At 37.1% G+C, this 27,126-nt stretch overlaps 2 protein-coding genes across 17 annotated transcripts in view; one reads left to right on the plus strand and one right to left on the minus strand.

The window, feature by feature from the left end:
- The window catches only part of CLOCK (clock circadian regulator), a 117,021-nt gene extending 91,548 nt beyond the window's left edge, over positions 1–25,473 (plus strand). For 14 of the 16 annotated variants that reach the window (XM_063603818.1, XM_055111544.2, XM_055111543.2 and 11 more), the window contains 9 exons: positions 422–497; positions 3,319–3,460; positions 4,054–4,154; positions 4,681–4,770; positions 8,590–8,742; positions 9,490–9,699; positions 10,753–10,955; positions 14,852–15,110; positions 17,793–25,473. In XM_063603818.1, the coding sequence (XP_063459888.1) occupies positions 422–497; positions 3,319–3,460; positions 4,054–4,154; positions 4,681–4,770; positions 8,590–8,742; positions 9,490–9,699; positions 10,753–10,955; positions 14,852–15,110; positions 17,793–17,972 (1,414 nt within the window). In that variant the 3' untranslated portion in view covers positions 17,973–25,473. Of the gene's footprint in view, positions 1–421; positions 498–3,318; positions 3,461–4,053; positions 4,155–4,680; positions 4,771–8,589; positions 8,743–9,489; positions 9,700–10,752; positions 10,956–14,851; positions 15,111–17,214; positions 17,306–17,792 lie in introns of all 16 variants that reach the window. The other 2 variants (XR_010111977.1, XM_034958799.3) reach the window with 2 other exon arrangements.
- TMEM165 (transmembrane protein 165) overlaps positions 156–27,126 on the minus strand; it is a 57,383-nt gene continuing 30,412 nt past the window's right edge. The window contains exon 6 of the mRNA XM_034958804.3: positions 156–1,317. Coding sequence (XP_034814695.1) covers positions 1,250–1,317 — 68 coding nt within the window. The 3' untranslated portion in view covers positions 156–1,249. The remainder of the gene's footprint in view (positions 1,318–27,126) is intronic.

Below are 27,126 nucleotides of genomic sequence, written 5' to 3' on the forward strand. Positions count from 1 at the left end.
TATATTATTAAATTTACTTATAGGCATTATATATAAATATAATATAGGAATGATATAGATATATAAGTCTTGATATAAATTTTGTGCTTTACAGCAGAAGTTGTTACTGTCATTTATGTAGTAGTGTCAGTCATGTAAAAGGAAAACTGTAGGTAGATAAGCATACACTTCCTTTATTTATTTTTCTTAATTTAAGTATTGTGTGGTTATGGATCGTTTACAGCAGTGTATGAAACTTTAAGATACCTAGAAAAATGCAAGTTAAATTAAGACATTATAGGTATATTTTAGGTTTGTGTAGCACATAGCAAATAGTCTAGATGAACAGATGAGACACGTAACAACACTGAATAGTTACAGCTGTGCAGTATTTTAAACGAATGACCAAACACTAAAATTTGATTATTTTTTCCATTTGTAGTTATGCAGAAGTTAGGGCTGAAAGACGACGAGAACTTGGCATTGAAGAGTCTCTTCCTGAGACAGCTGCTGACAAAGTATGTTTCTTATAATTAAAAAAAATTATTTTTAATTTCTCCCCAATAAAAGATGAAACTCAATAATTAATAGGAAAACTATTTTTCAAAAATACTTTATTTCCTCACTTATAACAGGGATGTGATTATACTTTACTACTTATTTTTAATTTAATATTTTAGAGTCTCACCTGCCTCTAAAAAGAAAATTGGATGAGAGACGTGTCTGATCTCAGATTAAAACTACCATTTATTCCCAGTGATGTACTAGTCTCTGGCTAGGTTATTTATATGAATTATGAAATATAATTTACACATCAGATATTTTTATCGGGTAGGTAATATCCCCACTTTGAAAATACTGAAATTGGGGTTTCAAGAGGGGAAAAAAAAATCTTCCCTAAAGACACTGGCTGGGAAATTATAGTCAGAATTGGAACTCTGGTTTCTTTTTTGTTATATCAGGTCAGAAGTGTAGTATATTAGTTATCTATAGCTGTGTAACAACTTACTCCAAAATTTAGTGATATAAAACAACACACTTATTATCTCCTAGTTTGGTGAGTCAAGAGTCCAGGCACAGTTTAGCTGGACCCTCTACTTCAGATTCTTTCATGAGGCTGTAATCAAGGTGTTGGTGGGAGCCACAGTCATCTCAAAGTTCAACTGAGGTGGCATCTGTTTCCACCTCACTTAGTGGTTGCTGGCACACTTCAGTTCCTCATGGGCAGTTGGACTGAGGGCCTTGGTTTCTTGCTGGCTGAAGGCTATCCTCAGTTCGTTTCCAGGTGACCTTTTCCATCAGAGCAAGCATGCAAGATGAGCCAGGGAGAGAAACTACCTGCAAGATGGAAGTCACAGTCTTTTGTAACCTAATCACAGGATTGATACCTCACCACTTTTGTCTATTCTATGCATTATATAAGGAAATCAGTAGATCCAGCCCACACTCAAGATGGGAGGATTATGCAAGGGCATGAATATCAGGAGGCAGGAATTGTGAGCCATGTCAGAAATTGCCTACCACAGTATTTTTGGACCTGCAGAAAATAAGTAGAATGAAAAGAGTCAAAAATCTATATAAAACTTGAGTTAAATAGGCAGCATTCCAGGGGACAATATGGTAGATGTCATTCAGTCATTCAACAAATGTTATAAAGTACCTTCTACCCGGCATGGATCTAGATGCTAAGAATACAGCACTGAATAATGCAAACAACTTCCCTGCTTTCATGGATCCCACGTGAAAGAACTTTTCCAAAGAGGTTTTGTATGTTTAGAAGAAGAGGACATAGTATGTTTTGGTAGAAGACATTATTTTCTGAGAAAAGTTCTTAAAATCTAGGGTTCCTTGATTAGGGGACCATTATGAAAACTGAAGTAATACAGAGATTAATTATCCTTCTTTTTCCCTTATGCAAAGATTCAATCCTAGTAAATCCTAAATTAGCCCTGTTTCCAAAATACACGCCAGCTATGTCTACTTTCCCACCATATTTACTGCCAGCATCATGATCCCTCTGGGGTTTAGGGACGAGGTCCTTCTGAGATATTTTTGAGAAACTTCAATGTGTGGATGGTTTCAAAATCGTGAATTTTGATGGGATCACCAAAGGGATGGGTGTGTCTTGGAGCACTCCAATATTAAGAGGTGATGGAGACAAGGAAGAATCAACAACAGGGGGGTAATAGCTAGTAAGTTAGGAATAAAACCAGGAAGTTACTTAGAAGACAAGAGTATCAGTGAGGAGTGAATGATCAGCTGTATCAGATTCAGCTGAAATAAGTTAAATTTTAGATGAGTGTTGAGAACTGAGCATTAACTTTAACATTTAATTCATTGGTGATCAATAAGAACAGATTTTGTGGAGTAGCAGTGTGGGTGAAAGCATGATTAGAGTTGGTTTAAAAGACAGTTTTCCAGGATGGGGGAATTAGGGACAGTGAATAGGGAGGGGTTTTGCTACAAAGAGAAGAGAAATGGGGCAGTGGTAGGAGGGGAAAGTGGGCTTAAAGGAATTTTTTGCCTTTTTTTTTTTTAAGTTGAGAGAAATAACAGCATGTTTGTATACTGATGAGAATGAGCTGATGGAGAAAGAAACATTGGTGACGGGAAAGATTAGTGTCGCTGTATGAAACTATGAAACTCTAGCTCCTGGGCTTAAGCAATTCTCTTCTCAGCTTCCTGGGTAGTTGGCACCACAGGCATTCACCTGGCTTTCTCCCCTATGTTTTCTTGTAAGAGTTATGTAGTTTTAGCTGTTAACGTTTAGGTCTGTGATTCATTTTGAGTTAATGTTTTTTTTTTTTGAGATGGAGTCTCGCTCTTTTGCTCAGGCTGGAATGCAGTGGCAGGATCTCGGCTCACTACATCCTCCGCCTCCTCAGTTCAGGGAATTCTCCTGCCTCAGCCGCCCGAGTAGCTGGGATCACAAGGCATCTGCCATCATGCCTGGCTAATTTTTGTATTTTTGGTAGAGACGGGGTTTCACCCGTTGGCCAGGCTGGTCTCAAACTCCTGACCTCAGGTGATCTGCCTGCTTCAGCTTCCCAAAGTGCTGGGATTACAGGTGTAAGCCACCACACCTGGTCTTGAGTTAATTTTTGTATATGGTGTAAGATATTCCAACTTCATTCTTCTTCTGTTTCTTTAAATAGAAAATGAAGCCAAAACTTTCTGGCTATAACACATAAATTTTCATTTCTTTACATGTGTATGTACATACAGGTACTTTTGCCTTGTTATAGACAAAAACTGATTTTTTTGTTGTTAACAGTATTGTGAATTTGAGATCTCTGAACTGAACCACAAGAAAACATTTATTTTACTCTGTCTCCATAGAGCCAAGATTCTGGGTCAGATAATCGTATAAACACAGTCAGTCTCAAGGAAGCATTGGAAAGGTTTGATCACAGCCCAACCCCTTCTGCCTCTTCTCGGAGTTCAAGAAAATCATCTCATACGGCCGTCTCAGACCCTTCCTGTGAGTACCCTTGCTTCAAAGCAGACTTCCTTTAAAGTAACTAACTAAACTTTTAGTTACTTATATCAGCATTTCTCATCAAACGCTTCTTTAAAATTATAAGTTTTTACATTTCTGAAATGTAGTAACCTTTCCAGTGAGTTAAAGGGACATTGCCCACTTTTAGCAAAGAATTAAGTTCTTCAAGTAGCCTATTAAAATGTGTAGGTGGTAATGGTGATGGTGATGTTTTTAATCATCCCTCAAAAAGAAAGGCAACTATTTATTGTGTTTTTTACTGTAGGGCCAGTAAGTGTTCTTAGGTTTGCTTTTTGAAAGTTTTTTATTGTCTTCTCTTTTTGAAGACTTGTATAATTGTCATTAAATTAGTGACTTTTTGTATTTAAAATTTTCCTATTTCAACTATTTTCTTTGTGCTCATAAAAAGATAGAAGTAACTACATTGAATCATCTGTCATGGACTTCACTTTCATTGAATGGTTTGGAAAAATAATTCAAAAGCCATTTTTATTAACTGAAATACATTTTGAGATTAATCTTTAAAAACTATATTTTATAAAATACTAATGCTCTTCTGATTTTGTTGACTTCAGCAACACCAACCAAGATCCCGACGGATACGAGCACTCCGCCCAGGCAGCATTTACCAGCTCATGAGAAGATGGTGCAAAGAAGGTCATCATTTAGTAGTCAGGTAAGCTCTTTAGTGTATATTCTTCTGAATAAAGATTTATTAAGAGGGGAAAAATGATCTAAATCTTCAGAAATTCATCTATTTGTTACCCCTCTTTGTAAAGATCAAAATAGTTACTGATATGTGACACTTACTTAAGACTTCCTTTTCTTGTATGAAGTGGTTGTCATATGTATTGGTCCTTCTAATTATTTTTCAAGTAAAATGTTAGTTTTTTTTTTTTAATTGTGGAAAGCTCAAAATTGATAGCTGTTTTATGTCTAAGTTCAAATACCAATTGTCTTAAGTCTGGCCAACTTTTATTGAGAGCTTGTTCAAGGTACTGTAGGAAGTTCCTTGGAAAATAAAAGATAAATAGGGAACAGGCCTTTCCAATATAGATGGGAAGACATAGCTGTATTCAGCTAACAAAAGTATGAGGCAAATGGTAAGTTTATTAATACGAATATCATATTGATATTTCTGCTGGAAGTACTCATGTATGGGAATGAGAATCACTTCAGTGTTATTTTTTATTTTGCTCTAGTCCATAAATTCCCAGTCTGTTGGTTCATCATTAACACAGCCAGTGATGTCTCAAGCTACAAATTTACCAATTCCACAAGGCATGTCCCAGGTATTTTTTGGTTTTTGTTTCAGTTGCGTATTTGAATATGATAAATTGCTTTTAAGCTAATGTAATTTTTTTAAAAATCCAGGCTTGCTGGCAAGCACCTGTAGCCACAGCTACTTGGGAGGCTGAGGTAGGAGCACACACACACACACACACACACAGACACACGCACACACACACGCACATATATAATTATAGTTACAGATGCAGTGAATCTTAACTGGGGTCATTTAGGATATCTGGGGACATTTTTGATTGTTGTAATGATTGTGGGGTATCACTGGCCCTTAGTGAGCATGGTCCAGGAATACTAAATATCTTTCAGGATGCATAAGAGTCTTGCACAACAAAGAATTGTCCTGCCTAATATGCCATAACACTCCCTCATTGAGGAACACTGTAGACGTAAAGATATTAAGGATGAAATGTAGCTTTTCATTTTGTTCCTCCTATGAATATTGGAAGAATTGAGTAACTTTATTTGTATACTCATTCTTTTGATATTTATTGAGTTCTTTGTGTGTAACAGGCATTGCAGATGCCGACAGTACAAATATATGAACTAAAAAACCATTACATCTAGAGGGAATGACAGATGCCTACAATACCATGCTATATTGCCTGTGCTGAAAGTATGTAAGTTGATATGTAAGCAGATTGTGTGAATCCTTAATGCAACCTGAGGAAGTGAAGGAAAACTTTCTAGGAGAATTGTTTCTTGGCCTAAGTCCAGAAGGAGGCCTGAATGTGGAAAGTAGCCAAAAAAAAGGGGGAGTAATTCCAAGAGTGATGCTGTTACTTTAGAGCCTAACTTCCCAACTTGTAATTTATGACTCTGTACTCATTCAGTGCCTCAAACACATGAAAAATACTATGGAGAAGTAGTATTTTTCTTCAACTTTTCTGTTTTGTTTGGCATTAAATATACCTTAACTTAGCAGGTCTTGATTTCAAGGAATGATCATTAATAGTAGGTGAAAACAATATTTTTTAAAAATAGCTCCATCTTATATGGTTATTTAATTTAAGTCATACATATATGATAGGAGATACATACTTTCTATATTATTAGTTTTTTAATCTCAGGATTCTAAAGCATTTCTTAACATGTTATGGGGATATTTTCATGAAATAAAGGATATGTACTATGTCAAAAATGTTAGTAAGCATTCATGTCTCACATTTTGTTCACCAATAAAGCCAAATGCTTTGCCTCTTAGGTCTGTGGTTTTACTTCCTGTTATCCTACCTTCTGTGTTTGTTACTATTTTCTTTTGTACTTGATAGAAATCCTTTAAGTGCTATATTGCTATCAATATAATGCTTGTCCAAAGGTACAAATAACTTTAGTTATAATAAAATAACATTTGTATGACATAAATGTAACTTTTAAATTTTTTTTTGAGACGACGCCTCACCCTGTCACCCAGGCTGGAGTGCAGTGGCGCAATCTCGGCTTACTGCAACCTCTGCTTCCTGAGCTCAGGCGATCCCGCCTCAGTCTCCCGAGTAGCTGGGACTACAGGCACATGCCACCACACCTGGCTAGTTTTTATATTTTTAGTCGAGACAGGGTTTTGCCATGTTGCCCAGGCTGGTCTCAAACTCCTGGACTCAAGCATTCTGCCCACCTCGGCCTCCCAAAGTCCTGGGATTACAGCTGTGAGCCACCATGCCCGGCCATAATTATAACATTTTGACTAATATTTAAAAAAAAAACAAAAAAAAAAGCTTGAGGGAGTTGAGGTACTAAATTTTTAATATTTTCTCAACCACTTAATATATGATATGGTCTGGTTATTGTTAATTTCCGAAATCAAAGTTGTGTGCCCTGAAATGTAATTTAGTATCCCAAATACAAACTATTGAAGATAGAGTTAAAAAGCTTTGGATGGGAAGGACATTTCTCACTTTTACATACAATTCACTGTAAGAGGCTACTTTAAGACAGATTTCCTTCCAATAAAGTGAAACTCTTTCTGCTCTTATACTGTATCATATACTGAAAATTCATGGGAATAATTAAAGAGCCTGTATAGACTTAAGAGATGAATCACCAAATGTGGGTAAATTATAAGCAGAAGAAAATAGGAGCTGCTCATGACTCAAGTAAAACAGAGAAATAAGATTGAAAATATAATTTTATTTTCATTCATGTATGCGTTTATTCATTCATACTTGCCTAGTCTTTAAAAGCCCATGTTCTATACTTATCTGAGGATAGTTTCCATTGAAGATAGAAGTGAAAATATTATTGGTTATCTGTCAGATTTTTGCAACTTTGGGTAATTCTACTCATGTACACATAGAGGGCATTCTAGGGATGACAGAAATTGATACAAATTAACTCCAGGTGCAGACTACTTTTTCCTTTGTTAAGGGGTAAAAATGAAGCTAAGAAGTTAAATAAGGCTGGGCATGGTGGCTTGTGGGAGGATTGCCTGAGCTCAGGAGTTCTACAACAGACTAGGCAACATAGTGAGACCCCATCTCTTAAAAAAAACATTAGCCGGGCATGGTGGCATATGCCTGTAGTCCCAGCCACTTGGGAGGCTGAAGTGGGAGGATTGCTTGAGCCTGGGTGGTTGAGGCTGCAATAAGCTGTGATCACACCACCGCATTCCAGCTTGGGTGACTCTGTCTCAAAAAAAAAAAAAAAGTTAAATTTTTTTCCAGTAAGTGGTAGCCACAATATGAGCTCAGGTCTTGTAAATCCAGGGTGTATGTGTAATCAGTCAAGTATCCAGTCAGAAGCCAGAAGCATACCAGAAATTTGAACAGGAATAATATAAAAAATTATTAACTGGTAACACGGATTAACTCCTAAAAGAAGTAAAGAGAACTAAAGAATATAGGAATAAAGCTGGGTGTGGTGGCTCATGCCTGTATTCTTAGCACTTTGGAAGGCCGAAGTAGGAGGACTTCTTGAGCCAATGAGTTCAAGACCAGCATGGGCAACATAGCAAGACCCTATTTCTACAAGAAAATACATTTTTATGTTAGCCAGGTGTGGTGGTGCATGCCTGTAGTCCCAGCCACTGGGGAGGCTGAGATGGGAGGAGCTCTTGAACCCAGAAAGTTAAGGCTGTAGAGAGCCATGATCGCACCACTGCTTTCCAGCCTGGGTGACAGAGTGAGATCCTGTCTCAAAAAAAAAAAAAAAAAAAAAAGAATATAGAAATAGCAGATGCAGAGAGCAACCACTATCTGTAAGGTAGATGGAGAGTACCCAAGGAAGGAACATACTTAGAAGACTCCCCACAAGCTCCTAACCTCCTCTTCCCCCATGCCAGGCTAAGATGCAGATCTTCTTGGGGCAAATGTGGCTATAGCAACTGGATAATAGAGAAGTTCACTGACATGCCACAGATTAGAGGTAGAGAGCTGGAAGCCATCAGCTGGGGTACTGGTAAAGCTTGCAGGGAAGCTGCCCACTAGGATGTCATTGAGACTTGCTGGAAAGCCACCTGCCGGGGAGCTGACAAGGCTAACTGGGAAGCTTCCCGTTGGCACCCTGACATAAGAGCAAGAAGGAAAAGCACCAGAACCAGGAGTTGAGCACTTTCTTGGCAGTGTCCCTCCAGCACCACCTACTGATGTGGATAACTTTGTGCCTGCTGGCAAAGGAGAAATATTTTGAAGGTCCAGGTCCAATATTACAAAGCAGAGCAAAGATGGGTGGATTAGAAACTAAGGGACATAAGTAGTGAAGGATGTTATCATCCTTCACTCATGTTATACTGCTTACTTTTCATGTTGTGCAATTATAAGGAGTAAGTAATTCTAAAATATATTACACTTTTTCCATACATGGTACTTCAGTTTCAGTTTTCAGCTCAATTAGGAGCCATGCAACATCTGAAAGACCAATTGGAACAACGGACACGCATGATAGAAGCAAATATTCATCGGCAACAAGAAGAACTAAGAAAAATTCAAGAACAACTTCAGATGGTCCATGGTCAGGGGCTGCAGGTAATTGTTATATTTGAATACAAACAAAGCATCCCATTCACATTTTGGATTTCTAGGAAAATTAACTTTTCTTAATTAAAAGTGAGATGCAAGAGATACGTTTTATCAATTCAGTTCAATAAATATTCACTGGTTACCTACTCAGTATGATTATACTTACAGTCTCTAAAGATAATTCATTTCTGAGGGTATTTCTGTCAACATCCTTGTTTCTCCAGTCATCTTTTTTTACCAGTCCAAATTTTAGTAAGTTTGAATCCATAATATAAAAATTGTATTTTACATAAAGTTTTAGGTACATCTTGGGTACAGAATTTATAAATCAATCATCAGTAATATTTTTATTAAGATACCAGTATGTATGATTCAAATTAGTCTTATATGACCAACCAGCAGGACCACTCTAGGAGACTATGACTTTGGTAAAGGGAAACTTGGAGTGAAAACTACTTCTGTCTGATGTTATAAATTACAAATGATAAGTGATACAGAGCTGTCAATCCACAGACTAACACTAGTTACACTTTTTCTAACAATTGGAAACATGATAAAATTAAGATAACTGAAAGATTGAATATAAAGTTTCATATTTTATTCACTACTTATTTATTGCTAATTCTTCAAAGTGACTTAGCCTTGTTACTTGCTTTTTAAACATACTTTGTGGCTTGATTTTGCCTTCTTTTTAATGCTCATTCTTCTTTTCAATCTACAAAGCTCATTTTAACATAATCTTTATTTTTAAAGATGTTTTTGCAACAATCAAATCCTGGGTTGAATTTTGGTTCCATTCAACTTTCTTCTGGAAATTCATCTAACATCCAGCAACTTGCACCTATAAATATGCAAGGCCAAGTTGTTCCTACTAACCAGATTCAAAGTGGAATGAATACTGGACACATTGGCACAACTCAGCACATGATACAACAACAGACTTTACAGAGTACATCAACTCAGGTAATGTTACTGAGCACAGCGGGCTATGGAGTGATCAGTGGTTGGAAGGCACACTATTGCTGAAGCAGAAATAAAGCTCTAATGATAAAATATCATTTCAAAATTTAATAGTATTTAGAAAGTATAGTATTGAGAGTGATTATTAAAATATTTTGTGCAAATCATGTTAGTATCAAATATTTTCAGCTTTTTTTTTTCTTTTTTTTTTTTGAGACGGAGTTTTGCTCCTGTTGCCCAGGCTGGAGTGCAATGGCGTGACCTTAGCTTACTGCAACCTCCGCCTCCTGGGTTGAAGCGATTCTCCTGCCTCAACCTCCCAAGTAGCTGGGATTATAGGCACCCACCACCATGCCAGGCTGATTTTCGTATTTTTAGTAGAGATGGGGTTTCACCATGTTGGCCTGGCTGATCTCGAACTCCTGACCTCAGGTGATCGCCCACCTCAGCCTCCCAAAGTGCTGGGATTACAGGTGTGAGCCACTGCGCCTGGCTGAGCTTTAAAATATGTCACAATCTGTTTAAAGATGTAGTCTAGTAGTTATACCAAGTTCTTGTAACTTAGACTATTTCTGTATGTTTAAAAGGTATGACTTGCTCAAGAGGCTGACCAGGAAGCCTGTTCCCATATGTGCAGAATAGACTGTTGGGGGAGGGGGCATAATGGTTTATTGAATATTCCAGAAAATGTTGGTAATTACTGTAGATCTGTGACTATAAATCCCAAGGATTTAAATGAAAAATAGAAAAATGCCCACTAATTAGTCATTCACTTTGGGCATTTAACAGAAATTCTTTGAGTATATTTTATATCATCTCTATTACAATCACACTCCTTTCTAAAGTCATAGCTTGCCTTCCAGCAAGATATTCAAGACTAATTCATTCTCAGTTACCACGAGTCATTCCTTTGTGGTTATATTTCCCCCAGAGTAATATATCCTGCCACTTCTTTCTCTGTCATATTGTCATATTGTTAGAATGATGAATTCTAGCATACTTCCCAAATAATTATTTTCAGTTAATCTGTCTATAAAATCTCTTTATTTTTAACAGAGTCAACAAAATGTACTGAGTGGGCACAGTCAGCAAACATCTCTACCCAGTCAGACACAGAGCACTCTTACAGCCCCACTGTATAACACTATGGTGATTTCTCAGCCTGCAGCCGGAAGCATGGTCCAGATTCCATCTAGTATGCCACAAAACAGCACCCAGAGTGCTGCAGTAACTACATTCACTCAGGACAGGCAGATAAGGTAGTTGTCATATTTCATTTGTTATTTTGAAAATTGTAAACCGATTGATTAGAAAACAATAATTTGATTTCTTAATCAAATTTTTTAATGTGATTTTAATGAGATGCTCACTGCAGCCAATGTTCTTAAATTTGAAATAAAAACACTGAATGTATTCATTGTTTAAAGACTTCATAATTAAAGGGTAACAACAAATTTTTTTTCTTGTCCAAAAATATGCTACAAAATATTATAGAATACAAATTCTACAGCACACTGTTAGAAAAGGTTTATGACAGGCTCTGTGTCACTGTGAAGCTTTTGTCTTTTCAATATAGATGCTAGAGAATTTCCATGTAGTAACAGTGGTTAGGGTAGCTTACCTTTTTTAAGTTTGTTAAATGCTCAAAATATATTATCTCAAATAGTCATTTATTAAAAGAAAATGTATATGAGGGCCTCCTTTTATTTCCCAGATAAGAAAAAAGTGAGTTTTCAGTAATTAGCCAAGGGATCTATAGCTAGTTAAGGTGATGAGGAAGGGAGCTCTGAACACAGACCTTGGTGTCTTCATTTCAGTGCTTGAGTGCTTAAGCATGTATTACAGGAAGGTTTTGTGGACTGCTCTGGAAAAGCAACCATCTATGACTTATTTTAGTGCACTGATCACCTGAGTAGTGCACATTCTATCCAATATGTAGTTTTTTATCCCTCACCCCCACCATCCTCCTCCAAAGTCTATTATATCACTCTGTATGCCTTTGCTGTACCCATAGCTTAGCTCCCACTTACAAGTGAGAATATATGGTGTTTGGTTTTCCATTCCTGAGTTACTTCACTTAGAATAATGGCCTCCAGCTCCATCCAAGTTGCTGCAAAATGCATTATTTTATTCTTTTTTTATGGCTGAGTAGTAGGCCATGGTGTATACATACCACATTTTCTTTCTCCACTCATTGGTTGATGGGCACTTAGGTTGATTCCATATCTTTGGAATTGTGAATTGTACTGCGATAGCCATATGTATGCAGGTGTCTTTTTGATACAGTGACTTCTTTTCCTTTGGGTAGATACCCAGTAGTGGGATTGCTGGATCAAATGGTAGATCTACTTTTAGTTCTTTGAGAAATCTCACGTTCCCACCAGCAGTGTGTAAGTGTTTTCACCACATCTGTGCCAACATTATTGTTTTTTGACTTTTTAGTAATGGCCAGTCTGGCTGGGTAAGGTGATATTTAATTGTGGTTTTGAGTTTCCCTGAACATCTAGTTTTTGAGGGGGACAGAAACCACATCTTAGCAAACATTTGAAGGCCTACCTAGATGAGTATGGCATCGTCCCTTCCCCAAGGGAAAGACCAAACTAGTAAAAGCAATAGAAAGATAAATCGGTATTGTTTGGTGTGATGAATACTTCAGAGGTCTTTAGAAAGGAGGAAGTGAGCAGTTTTTTGTTGTGTTTTGTTGTGTTTTGTTTTGTTTTTGTAAGCAGTTTCATGGGTTGAGGCAAGCAGGTGAATAAAGGTGTGGTCAGGAAAGCTTCACCAAGGCAGAGATACTTGCCCTGACTCTTCAAGACTTGAGCTTGGCTTTGGATGTGGGTGTGGCATGGAGTCTAGGGAGGCATTCTGGGCAGAGGGAGCCCAGAGTATACAAAGCTGCAGAAGTGTGAGTTACATGAAAGCAGATTAAAGAAAATATTCTTATCACATTTACCAGTGAGCCATGGGCTAATTCAGATATTAATTTAAGATTATGGAGAAATCAGCACTTAGTACTTCTGTGACTAAGTGTACTTTGTAAATATTACTTATTTCTTTGGACTTTCTTAATATGGACAATTTTAATTCTTTTTTGTTTTGCATTAAAGTATTTGGTTGTGTAGTATATAAAATAGAGTATTTTATTGTCAAGATCTGTACTAAGTGTAATATTGTTACATACTTTAAACAGTTTGTAAATACAGTTATGTCATGCCACATCTATGTTAGGGTCATATCTCACTGTAATGACCAATGTTATAAACTTCATCTCACAGAAAAGGCAAATGGAAATAATATTGTTCCACAAAGAAGCATCATTTTTTTGGGGTTATTGTTCTTTCATTTCAAAAAGCAAAAGGAAGCAGGGAAAGAGGGAAAAATTAATGAATTCTAGCACAGAGGACGCTATGCTGCGTTGATGAATTTATAAATTGAGAGGAGTTTTTATTCACTGTTAGAATGTCATTTGGTTTTGAATTAAATTTGTAAGCTACAATTTTGTGTAAATTTCTTCTATAAACCTAGAGTTTAAAAAGTACATTATAATAGCTTTGTTTATTCATGAACTGTGTGCCAGTGTAGCAGATGAATCATGTGCCACATATATCTGACACCCCTAGTACCTAGTAATTTTATAAAAAGAAAAAGGTTTTTTTTTTATAGATTTAAAAAAATTTTTATTGTGGAAAAATACAAATGACATAAAAGTTACCATGTTAACCGTTTTAAAGTATACAGTTCATTGTCATTGAGTACGATTGTTACCATCTCCCCTAACCATTTCCAGAACTTTTTTCATCTTCCCAAACAGAAACTCCATACCCATTATACAAGTCCCCATTCTTCTCTCCCCAACCACCATTCTACTTTCTGTCCTTGTAAATTGGACTAGTCTAAGTACCTCATATAAATGGAATCATACAGTATTTGTCCTTTTGTGAATGGCTTATTTTACTTAGGATAATGTTCTCAGGGTTCATCCATGTTACAGCAATTGTCAGAATTTCTTTCCTTTTTAAGGCTAAGTAATATTCTACTCTACTATGTTTTGCTTATTCATTCCGTCTGTCAATGGAGTCTTGGGTTACTTCCACTTTTTGGCTCCTGTGAATAATGCTGCTTATGATTATGGGTGTACAAATATCTCTTTGAGTCCCTGCTTTCATTTTGGGGGGTTATATAAGCAGAAGTGGAATTCCTTCATATAGTAATCCTATAGTAAATTTTTTGAGGAACTGCATACTGTTTTCCATAGTGGCTGCACCATTTTTACATTCCCACCAGCACTGCACAAGGTTTCTCTACTTGCTTGCCAACACTGGTCATTTTCTATTGTTGTTTGTTTTTTATAATAGCCATCCTGATGGGTATAAAGTAGCCTCTTGTTGTGGTTTTGATTTGTATTTCCCTAATGATTAGTGATGTGGAGCACCTTTTCATGTGCTTATTAGCCATTTATGTATCTTCTTTGGAGAAGTGTTTGTTCAAGTTTGACCTTTGCCCATTTTTTTAATTGGGTTGATTGTTGTTGAGTTGAAGGAGCTCTTAGACATTCTGGTTACTAATCCCTTATCAGAAGGATGATATGCAGATATTTTCTCCCATCTGTGGGATGGGACAGTTACCTTTTTACTCTGTTGATAGTGCCCTTTGATTCACAAGATTTTTAATTTGATACAGTCCAGTTTATCTGTTTATCTGTTCTTTTGTTGCCTGTACTTTTGGTATCATATCCAAGAAATTATTGCTAATTCCAGCTGCTAATTATTGCTAAATCCAATGTCATGAAGCTTTTCCCCTATGTTTTCTTCTAAGAGTTTTATAGCATTAGCTCTTATGTTTTGGTCTTTGGTCCATTTCAAGTTAATCTTTGTCTATGATGTGAGGTAAGGATCTAACTTTATTCTTTTGAATGTGGATATCCAAAGACATTTTGTATTTTTGTTACACATTGATCTTGCTGTATGAATTTTTTGTTTTACTGTTATACCAAAGGGAATCTTTTAAAATGAAACAAAGTAGGAATATACAGACCTTGAAAAACAAACTGGCAATGTCATTGGGTATTATCTTAGGTAAGTATTTACTCCACTGCGTTTTATGATGTATACCTTGTACTTTGGACTCCAATTTTTTTCCTTCTTTCTTCTAACAGATTTTCTCAAGGTCAACAACTTGTGACCAAATTAGTGACTGCTCCTGTAGCTTGTGGGGCAGTCATGGTACCTAGTACTATGCTTATGGGCCAGGTGGTGACTGCATATCCTACTTTTGCTACACAACAGCAACAGTCACAGACATTGTCAGTAACGCAGCAGCAGCAGCAGCAGCAGAGCTCCCAGGAGCAGCAGCTCACTTCAGTTCAGCAACCGTCTCAGGCTCAGCTGACCCAGCCACCACAACAATTTTTACAGGTAATTCTCCCCATGGGGAAGCTGCTTCAAACTCATTTACTTTCATGTAATGAAATTAAGCATTAAGTGAACAGATTTGTGAGTGATGTGAAAAATTCACAAAAGCTTATTGTACAGTTTAAATCTCTACAAAGATAGAAAGCTTGTTCTGGTTGGCGATTTTTTTTCTTCCCTTGCTCAGTCGTTGGAAGACTTTAGACGTGCCATTGGGCATACCCAGTTATCAGAACTGCTGGATAGAGTGAGTGGCCTACTTCCTGCCCACCTGTTTTCTCAGTCTCTGGCTAGAGTTTCTGGAACTTAAGCAAGCACCTCTTTCCTCCTTTTTCTAGCCAACCATAAACTCTGCTCTGTACAGAGCAGGGATTTCTTTTTACTAGTATAGGTGTTACCTTAAATTATTTTGTTGAATTCAATCTTATTATAATTTTTAAGTTGTAAATTAATATCAGAGGAGAAATACCATGGAGGTGTAGTATATCTATGAGCTAAGTATATGTATAGCTAAGAACTTGGGCTGTAAAGTCTAGCTGCCTTGGGGTTGAGTCACTGCTGCACCACGTACTGCGTGACCTTTGGCAGGTTGCTTACCCTTGGTAAACGTCACGTGTAAAGTGGAGGTCATAATAATTGATACCTCATGGATTAATAATGCTTGTAAATCACTGAATATAAGACAAGGCACATGGCTAGCTGTTATTTGTGACCGCTATATTGACAAATGTAATAGACACTTGGATTAGCCAAAATATAGACACAGATATCATGTAGTGAATCAGACAGGCTCTCCTTATCTATAGGATACAGAAGAAAGTCACTAGGCAAGATCCTCAGCAGAGAAATGTACAAAACCCTTATCTGGACCTCAGGATCCTCACTAGAAATCTACCTTTTTCCCTTCTGGCCTAGCTGGAGCAATTTTGAATGTAGGCTAGTCTGTATGTGTACTAGAGACCACTTCATCTAGGCCGGGCACTTATCATCAATTTCTGGGTTATATAACATGTGATGTGATTATTGTACTCTATATTCAGGCATAAATATAGTCTTAATTTGTCACCCTTTGTGTCCTGGTCCAAATATAATCCTTGTCTTTGTGATGTAGAAAACTAAAACAGGCTAGTTGCCTAAATATCTGAGAGTCATACAGTCTTTTAGACCTTAAGCCTATGCTGCAGACATAACTGGGGTAGCTACTATTACAAATAAAGAAATAACAACAATTTAAAACAAGTTCTAAATTATTATGTAGGGAAAATGTATCCAATGAGAATTAAGCATAAGCTAAAAAAAGGAGAGGACCTGCCTTAACATCTCAGTCTTCTAAGTATGTCAAGGAACAAAGGCCCTTAAAAGAATAAACATTCTCAAAAAAAAAAAAAAAAAGGCATCCCAAAGACATAGGACCCACAGAGAAATAAGATAGGCAATACCCCTCATAAATACACTTGTATGTAGGTAATAAATACACAATTTGGCTTTTCTAAATTATGTAATACCTAGTTTTAAAACATGCTCCTGTTGTAATCTTATAAGGCTCATAAGTATCAAGTCTTTGCCTTACACAGCTTTTCCTAATAACAAAGAGAGAAAGAAAACTCTGAAGGTCCTTGACAAAGTGTAGTAGTCTTTAAGGTTTGTCAGGGATTTGCTCTTTTGTGTATGTGTTTGTGCATGTTTCTTTCATATACATTTGCAAAAGTTGCCCACCACAGCTCCATTTTGAAATTAAGAACCCTGCATCAAGTTGTACTGTCAGTAATGGGGAAAGGACTTTCATTGTAAAAATTCACGTTCTTTCTGTTAACGTTTTTTTGTATCGGAGAGTTTTACATTAATGAACAGCATGTCAGAAGTACAAATTTGGTGAAAGGAACAGAGGCTCATCTATTTGAGTCTTGCCCAGAGTCACACAGCTTACTTATGTAAATGGCAGAGCAAAACTCAAATGCAGGGCTTCTGTCTGCAAATCCTGTGCCTTTTTTCATTTTGTTTTGTTTTGTCTGTCTTTATACCACACTGCTGCTTATCGGACCTAAGGCTGCAACTTTGCCTTCATATTTATGATGCTTTTAAATAATATTAATATTTAATCTTTATTAAGAACCCAATGTGGTAGGCACTGTTATTCCTGTTTTCTAAAGAAAGAAACTGCGGCCCAGAGAAGTAAACAGCTTGACCAAGTCACACATGTGGTAAGTAGGGCAGCCCAAGTTTGAACCATTCAGTCTACCTCAGGGCCCAGGCTCCTGGCCACTTAACTGTGCCGCTCTAACCAGCTGAGCGAACCTGTGTGCAGAAGGCATTGTCTGTCTGGCCTCAGAGTATTTGTTTTTCATATAGTCATAACTATGCTCAAATTTTATAATTTAAAATATGGGTCTTTAGGACATAAAGTGAAAGAACATGTGTGATTTGGCTCAAGATATAGATTGCTTTCTATACCATAAAATCTGTAGCTCAGATTCCTTTAAAAAATGAAACTCTCTCATACTTTCAGAAAGAGGGAAGGCCTCATAAGCATTTTCCAAATTAGAATTTTTAAACCAGAGAGTGAAAGTGATATGCATTATGTAGAATTTTAAGGATTTTGTCCCTATGGACAGGGGAGAGTGTGAGTAACTATTATGTGGGTGCCATAAAGGGAGTAAAGCAATGCTGCATAATCCATTTGTTTTTTAGACTTCTAGGTTGCTCCATGGGAATCCCTCAACTCAACTCATTCTCTCTGCTGCATTTCCTCTACAACAGAGCACCTTCCCTCAGTCACATCACCAGCAACATCAGTCTCAGCAACAGCAGCAACTCAGCCGGCACAGGACTGACAGCTTGCCCGACCCTTCCAAGGTTCAACCACAGTAGCACACGTGCTTCCTCTCTTGACATCAAGGGAGGAAGGGGATGGCCCATTAAGAGTTACTCAGATGACCTGAGGAAAGGAGGGAAAGTTCCAGCAGTTTCATGAGATGCAGTATTGAGTGTTCTAGTTCCTGGAATTAGTTGGCAGAGAAAATGCTGCCTAGTGCTACAGATGTACATTAAATACCAGCCAGCAGGAGGTGATCATAGGGGCATAGCCAGTTCTGACAGTGTTTCAGGTGCCTGGATATTTTTTGATGGAAAAAGAATATATTGCCAAATATTAAGAAGCTCAGCTATGAAATGACCTCCAGGGAATCAGAAAGGCACTAATGATGTTAGTAACTTTTAGTGGTTCTGTGCCTCTTATCAAGTGTTACAGAGGACATACCACTGCCATGTCAGGGGTTTGCTTACAGTGATGCCATGAAGACAGTCCAGTAGACTTGGTAGCGACCCCCTCCCCCAACCCCTCTCCCTTTTCAGATAATGATGGAACAGTAATTACTTTCAGAATGTTGTGTGGGTTCAAATTCTCTATGTACAGATGATGTAAAAATATGTATATGTCTAGATAAAAGGAGAGAAAGCAAAACATTTTGTATGCTGCATGAAAGCGTTATCTCTTCCTTACAGGTGTGAGCACCTTTCCTGAAATTCTGACACCATGTGCAAACTGATCCATCCTCTGTTTTTCCTTTTGTTTACAACACAGTAGTGTTCTGTTCACTTTTCCGGGGCACAAGTTTTTTTGTTCATACTTTGGCTGTGATGTCACAGTTTGTTCAGTGAGGTATGATGTGCTGCTGGGAATGGATTTTTTTTTTCAGGTTAAATTATTGATACAACAGGATTTTCAAGTTATTCAGAAATATCCCTCATTTCATTATTTTTCAATTATGTTTGAAAATAGGATTTGCACTGCTTTATTTTAGGTGGTTGGGAGTTTTGATTGCATATTTTGTTATAGTTCATAGTTGGAAATATTTGCGTAAATGGTTTTCAACAAGCCTGAAAGTAATTTCAAGAATGTTTCAGTTATAGAGGTAAAATTTGCACACAAAACATCTTAGGCACTTTTTAACATTCTCAATCATGGGAATTTTAACTTTTGGGATTTGTTGAAATCTTTTTTATTATCCTTCACAATTTCAATGCTTCTTTTAGTCAGAAATGATTCAGGGTTATTTGAGGGGAAAAAACCCCATAGTGCCTTGATTTTAATTCAGGTGATAACTCACCATCTTGAAGTCATTGTCCGGTTTCCGTAGCAGTTTTGAAACCTTAGTACCTTTTTAACAGCATGTGGGTGTCAGTGTCATTATTAGTCTCCTAATAAGTTCCTCTGAAGACTGCTATCAGTCTCTTGGACTGGAGGTACAAATAATTTAGAAATAAAAGATGACAACCTAACACTATCATAGTTATTAATGTGATCCTAAAATTGTTTCCTAAATCAGCATTTTTCTTTAGTCATTTAAGAATTTACCAGAAATATTTGCTCAATATGATCTTGATATTCCTACAAAGAAAAAAGAAGGGGTAGGGATTTGGCTATGCCTTCACTACATTAGAATATCGTAACTCACATGCCTTCTAAACGTGAACTAAGATTTCCTTTGGCAATATCATATTCTAAAAGTAATAAATTCCAATACAAGTTACATACATTTAAAAAACATTTTACAGATTTTATGGTACTAACGAAATTTACAGTGATAGAACAAAAGAGGATTAGTAGAAAATACATTATTAGAATATAAAAAATGTTATTACTGAGGAAAGGGAGGAGAGGACAAGTGTAATAAATCAAAATTGACCTCAAAAGAAAATGTGTAACAGAGTTGAGGTTGTTAAAACAGAAAAGGTTCTGAACAATGAAGATTAACCTAATGCAGAATTGCTAGGTAAAGAGGTCAGGGGAATGCTAAGCCAGTTCTTAAGACTTCTCTGTCCTCTGCTTTGCTGTTATCCTTAAGGCATATACTTTGTCTTTCTGCAGAAAATTCTACCTGGCTACAATTACTTTGAACATTAATGTTGAAAAAGAAAACAACCAAAGAAAATTGGTACTTACCCTTCTACAAAAGAAGTGCGACTAGATATCAATCAGTAATTAACATATCAAGGAGCTCTTCTAGCTAAATGACCATCCAGTAGAGATTTCCCACATTCCCATGAATATCAAGAATAGTTGTCAGAATATGTATGTACCTGAGCATATGTACACAGACAAGGGGGATGTTGTGGAATATGGCAATAGCATTGTTCTTCTCCCCTTTCAAATTGCCTTTCTTGACCTTATGCCATTCCATATATATCTGAGTTGTGCCTCATTTATTTATTGGCAATACCTAGTGATATGGATTTAGCTAACAAAAGATATAAAGAACTATTATATTGAGGCCTGTAGTCTACATACCACACTTAAAAGATGGTGAACTGTGAGTACTACTTAGGTTGACAGCAACAAAGCATAAGACAAGCCCCAGGTAAACGTCTAAACTGTTTACTCACATTGTCCTACTCCAGCCCCTTCAATTATTTCCCATCTCCACAAATAGGGGAAAAAATTAAAATTTTCCTTTATGATTCTTACTGTTCTTCGCAGCTCATCTTTTCCTGCTTAGAATTAACCATTGCTAATTTAAAGAAGCAGCTAGCTGCTTTTCTGTCAGTCTGAAGCGTAGTAGTGGAAGAGGTAGTAAGCACCAGCTGCCTCTTTGCTGCTTTGTTTTCCTCCTGATTCTCTTAAATTTGGGTTGCAAAGCTATCCCGCCCCCCACCCTGCCCCATGAAACTTGAGCATTCAAATGAAGATTCAGCAGTGTCTGTTCTTCATTTCTATAGCCAAAGCTGTTAGTTAAAATCCCAAATCTATAGCATTTAAAGATACCAAATAGAAACACCTTCCAGCTTTAAAGAAAAAAAAGTCTTCCCTGTGCTTTATTCTCACTTTCTTAAAAACACTTATTCTGGGTGGTACTTTTTAGGTAAGAAACTACTGAGTTTCAGGAAAAATGCTAGCTACTCTGCAGTTACCGTGCTTTGGACTTGCAGTTATCATAGTTTTGAGAGAGTCAGTATTGTTTAACAAATGCAAGTGAGAACTACAAGGGTTAATAAAGTTGCTCCTTAGAGTGGTGTCAAACCAGAACCCAGACACTTAAAAAGTACTTCATTTTTTGAATGGAAAATACTGGAGGAACAAGTATGGGAGATGCAGGTAGCATGTGAGTAAATACTACAGTCTAGCCTTCGAGCATCCCAAATTCCGGGGGTAACTTGACAGTGCTGTGCTCTCCTTTGTCATTTATATCTGGCTTAGGAATGGAATAGTAATAACAAGATGCCAGTGATTTGGAATAGTTTGTTATAGAATATTCAGTGCAAAATATTGAAAATGTTTGGTCTTCAGAAGTGCTGTAGTTGTTGGTCATTGCCTTAAAGCAGTCTGCTTGACGCCAGGAGCACTGAAGCAGTCCAGCTCCATCAAGAGCACTGTTGAAGGGAGAAGAACCCTTGTTCAGGAAGGCTTAGAAAGGGATCCTTAAAATAGTACTCTACGCAGACAAGTGAAAATTCTTTTAAACTGGATATTACTCAACATGTTTTCAGATGTTTCCACTACATTGAGGCAAACTTTTTAAAAGTGGAATGCAAATAGCATTTTACTTTAGTATTTCTGCTTTTTTCTTTCTGTTTCTTTGGTAATTGAAAGTTTGTTGATGAATATTTGTGTAAAACGCATTCAAGTCTATAACCTTTCCAATTACCTGTGGCCCTCAGTCCCACAGGAGTCCCTGTTGGAAGGGGGTAAACACTGGATATTAATGTTGCTGAGTGAGTCTTTCTAGCCAGGACAAGCTGATTGGAATTTTTGAATGGTAGAGAAGAAACAGCACAAAGGCACTTGCCATTTTAAGTGTTTGGAGAAAGAGAACCTTTTAAGTTTGGATTGGGTGAGCTTTCTTCTAAAAGGAGCTTCTGAAGTAATTGCAAAGGAATAGAATCGACTATTTTTATAGTATATTTAATATATTTGTATATAACTATGAGTATAATAGGAACCCTCTACATGCCTCCCACTTTTCTAATTTACTTCCCCTTTTGCCATAGCACTAGTATAGCCTCATCCGCATGGGTAATGTGCCTATTGTCAGCCTACCAAAAGATAGTGCTGCTGCTTTATGAGACAGGTGAGAAGACCCAACTCTCATGCCTGGGGATCCTTTACGGAAGGAATAGCACACACTTTTAAAACAACATACCACAGTCTAAAAGCATCATTTTGAAATGTAACAAGCACTTTATTGCAATTACTCATTTTGATAAAGTTTATTCTTAGGCGTTAACCATTTCTAAAGGATCCCCAAATCATCACTTACTTAGGTGAAATTATATAAAATGACACATTTCTGAGAAATGTTTAGGTCCAGTGAACCGTAGTTGGTTTATGGGAGTGATTTCAAGATAGCCAAATGAACTTTGATTTTTGTTTTGAATGTGGTGGAGTCAAGAGATTGTAGATGCCTAGTTTGATTTAAACACTATTGTAAACCTATCTTGCCTATTGTGTGGACACCAAAAGAGACCAATGAGCCTGTTTATTTTTCAGAGGTCTAGGAAAATTGCATCCGTGTGAGTAGATGTACAGAACTAATCTAAAAGTGATTGCTAGTAATATTTTAGAATATAATAATTTCAAGAATTATTCTGAGTGTTTTAAATGTGCCCTGAAATGTTGGCATGTCATTTCAGCATTTCCATTTGAATTGCTCTTGTAATATTTTTGCACAAAAAGGTCTGAGAAAAAGACTACTTTGGTTAAAGGAAAAAAATAGTATAATTTGGTCTTTAATTTTAATGTCTCCTGTGGAAACACTGGGGATGAATTTTGTTGGCACAGTTATTCAGGATATTTAAAACAGTGTTGAACAGTTCACAAGAAATTAAGCAAACTTGGATTTTAAAAATTAAAATACTTTCTTTCCATGTGACTGTTTTGCATAGTTTTTTCCCCCCTATGTCATAACACTACATTCCTTGTTTTTCTTAAATAAAATACTCTGCAGGTTTTGTTGTGAGTGTTTATAACAGTATTTTGTAAGCTGCCTGGGTTTCCTCAGGGAAACATTATTTAGTGGAATAGGATATAGTTTATGGAGAGACAACTAAGTGAAATTCCATCACCACCACCAGCAAACACTGAGGTGCTGCATTAAGTGACAATCAAACTAGTAAGTATTTATGAAAGAATTTAGAAAGGGGTTCAAAGAAGCAATTGCTTTTAAAGCAGTTCTCTGGGGTTCTTGAATAAAAATGGCTAAATGTATTTATTTATATTTTAAAATACCTGTGTGTTCTGTTTTCTCATCAAAGTGATTTCGGTGTCATGTATTTAATGTGTGGTTTGTTTCGTTTTGCACCATATTCTTCTTAGAGAACTGGCTCTGATTTGGGGTGCAGTCACCAACTCTCATGATAATCTTTACGGACAGTCTGAATCTACTTTACTTCAGGACGGCAGTGGAGGGGCCAACTCCAGATGCCCCTGCACTTCCCTCCTCAAGTCATCTAAGAAAGAATTTTAGAAATAACTCCTTTCAGATCTGATTCATACAGTTCCAACCTTTTTCTAGTTTCACTTGCTGCCTTCTTTGTTTTATGGGCACTTTTTGTGTGATTACTTCCCCAACACAGCCAAAGGCCAGTATGACAGAACCAATGGCACATGCCGCCTCTATTTTGCCCATTTGGGGAAATGTTAGTAAAAGAAATAGCATCTTTTAATGGCTGTCATTATCATATCCATATTAAAATCCATTTAAAGTTCTTAAATTTGGCGGAATAATGTATACAGGCTGTAAACTTCTACAAAAAATGTTTGCTGTCTTTAATATGGTGTCAAGTTACTTGGTCCTTTGAAAACAAAACAAAACTTCCATACACAGCACTGCCCAGTAAAGCAGTGTTGGAATATTGGAAACCTAGACATTCGAGGATCCTTCTTGCTCACAAGCATTGGAACAGAATCCTCCACTTTAGGACTCAGAGAAGCTATGGAGTCCCACAGGCTAGGTATAGCACACAACTTAGAGAACGGTAGTTAAAGCACGTCAACCACAATTGAATTTAATGATCTAAAAAATATTTCTTAACTCTGAGGGTTAAACTGAAGATATGTTTTCAAATAAAAGCTTTTAAATTTCTTAGGAAACAAACTGTGACATCGCTTTTAAAAATGACATTCAAATGTTTATAATGTGTGTTTTTGAGTTGGCTTGGACTAGTGCAAGTTCACTGCTGGCAATGGTTATGCCAGTAGTTAAAATAAGTTGTTACCTTCAGATTGATGTCTTGTATAACCAGACAATCATCTTCAAGCAAAAAAATTGGCCAGGAAATGTCTTAAAAAAAAAAAAAAAGGTGTGTCAGCCAGAACAGTTACCATTCAGACCATACTGGAATGATTTTGAAATCTTTACTATGGTTTAAGTTGGGGAAGGCCTCAGTATGGCATTTTCATATTCACTCTATGTAAAGATTGAAGCCCAAAGATGAGTTAAATTCAGTGCTGTATTGAAACCAGTCAGTGCAAAAAAAAAAAAAAAAAAGTTTTACCTTTGTAAATTTTTCATTGTTAACATCAGTTGGTAGTTGTTAAAACATGCACCAAATTCTTTATAATGTTCTGTGTGGTTCTCAATGTGATATTCTTGACATTGCTGTCCTTACTGCTTGGTTCTTGGTTTTAAATTAAAAAGTAGATGTAGCTCATCATTTTTACTTCCAAAACGGTGGAGCTAAAAACGGCTAATTGATCTTGAGATAAGAATACCCTTTACTAAGGCAAAGATTTAATTGAAATCCAAATTGATTTATAGAAACAAAAGTGGCATTTTCCATTTGTTGTCTTCTGCCGAAATTCTGAATTGCATACACGCATGAAGGATAATGAATGGTTTCAACGGTGCTATATTAGGTTCTCTGATTTTCATGACCTATGTATGTTTGGAAATACAATATTGTATAAAATGTGGATCGTTTTGTTACCGATTTAATATTGCCATTTTAATTTGGTGTAACAATTGGTTACACTTGTTTTTCAAAGCTATCCTTTGAGGAGAAAGTCAAAATGTGTTGTTAGCCTACCTCCACTCAGGCCTCTTGCTGTGTAATCATTATTCCAGGTTATGATGTGCATAGCTTTTAAAACTGCGTGTACTATTATTCTGCTCTTTCCCATACTCTTGTCATGTATTCAGAACCGAAACTTATAGCAAAAGAGCCAAGCAGTAGCAGTTTTTGTAAATGTAAAAATAATTAGATCCAGACTTTGTTTCCTTCAATTTTAAAAATAAAAAATACCTCAGTGCTATGTTTTTCAGTTATCACCTGCATTTCTCAAAAAATAACACCTGCTTCATGTGGCACATAACTTGTAAGAATCACATTTTGGATTTTAAAGAAAGACTATTAAATATTTTAAGATCACTATCAATGACATTTCCCTTTCTTTTATTCAACAATGGAGCCTATTGCAGTAGCGATTTTTACCTTGTAGCTTAGGTCTGACTTACCAAATTCTCAGAGGAATTATGTCCTGCTACAAGATTGTGGTGCCTCAGAATGCGATGCTGTTCTTATTCGCATATGAAGCTAGTAATGGGACCAAGCTACCTGAACTGAGGTTACACGATGATGGTGCCAGCTACTCTCTACGAGGAATTGTCTTTTCTGTTATTATTAGAAAAAACGGTTGGGTGCGGTGGCTCACGCCTGTAATCCTAGCACTTTGGGAGGCTGAGGTGGGTGGATCACCTAAGGTCATGAGTTCAAGACCAGCCTGGCCAACATGGTAAAACCCTGTCTCTACTGAAAATACAAAAAAATTAGCCAGGCGTGGTGGCGGGCGCCTATAATCCCTGCAACTTGGGAGGCTGAGGCAGGAGAACTGCTTGAACTCAGGAGGCAGAGGTTGCAGTGAGCCGAGATTGCGCCACTGCATTCCAGCCCAGGTGACAGAGTGAGATAGATTGTCTCCAAACAAACAAAACGTATTAGTAGGCCAAGCATGGTGGCTCACGCCTGTAATCCCAGCACTTTGGGAGGCTGAGGTGGGCGGATCACAAGGTCAGGAGTTCGAGACCAGCCTGGCCAGCATGGCGAAACTCCATCATCTCTACTAAAAATACAAAAAATTAGCCAGGCGTGGTAGTGCACGCCTGTAATCCCAGCTACTCGGGAGGCTGAGGCAGGAGAACTGCTTGAACCCGGGCAGTGGAGGTTGCAGTGAGCCAAGATCACACCACTGCACTCCAGCCTGGGCGACAGAGTGAGACTCTCTCAAAAAAAAAAAAAAAAAAAATACTAGTGAGAATTCCTCACTCTTTATAACAAACAATCTAAGGCAACATAGACTGTCTAACCACAGAGTTTATCTTAATCCACAGACATTGTTTTCTACCCTTTGATACTTCTTCCTATAGCAGAGAACTACAAATATGACCTTTTTTACCAACATGTGCTACTTCTAACTTGGCATTTAAAAGCTACTTTTTAGCTGAAAACCCCTCTTAAGATCTCCACAGTAGTAGCTATCATCTTCCTCACAGAGTTACCATGTAGGACAATTGCTGCATCCTACAGTGCTGGATGATTAACTGGGTTCTTTCACAATCTCTTCAAATTGCAGACTACATTGTGGACCTTTGTAGTAGCTCATAAACCTGAATTGCTCTGGGTCTCCTATTATACCTCACACAAATAACATGGATGTTTCTGTAGAATTGTCCTTCAATTTAGTGAGGCTATTAATGGGAATGTTACTGCATATGATTCTAGAATATAAAAGGCTGAGAGAAAGCAGCTGTTATGCTACTTGGGTGAAGTAGTAGTCAAATCAGAATATACTCAAACGAGGGTGACGACTGAAGTTGCCATGAAAAAATGAGGTAGTCTTAGCATAATGAATGACATTAGGCTCTGGAATTAAACCGCCTGGTGTGACTCTACCATGTAACCTTGGGTGAGTTAGTTTTTTTCTTTTTTAACCTTATATTAGTACCTACTAACTCACAGAACTATAAGGGCGACAATGCTTTCGAACAATGCCTGGCTCCTGTTTAGCTACTTTAGGCATATCTCAAATATT

The sequence above is a fragment of the Pan paniscus genome, chromosome 3 (genome assembly GCF_029289425.2).
Source record: "Pan paniscus chromosome 3, NHGRI_mPanPan1-v2.0_pri, whole genome shotgun sequence".
NCBI lineage: Eukaryota > Metazoa > Chordata > Mammalia > Primates > Hominidae > Pan > Pan paniscus.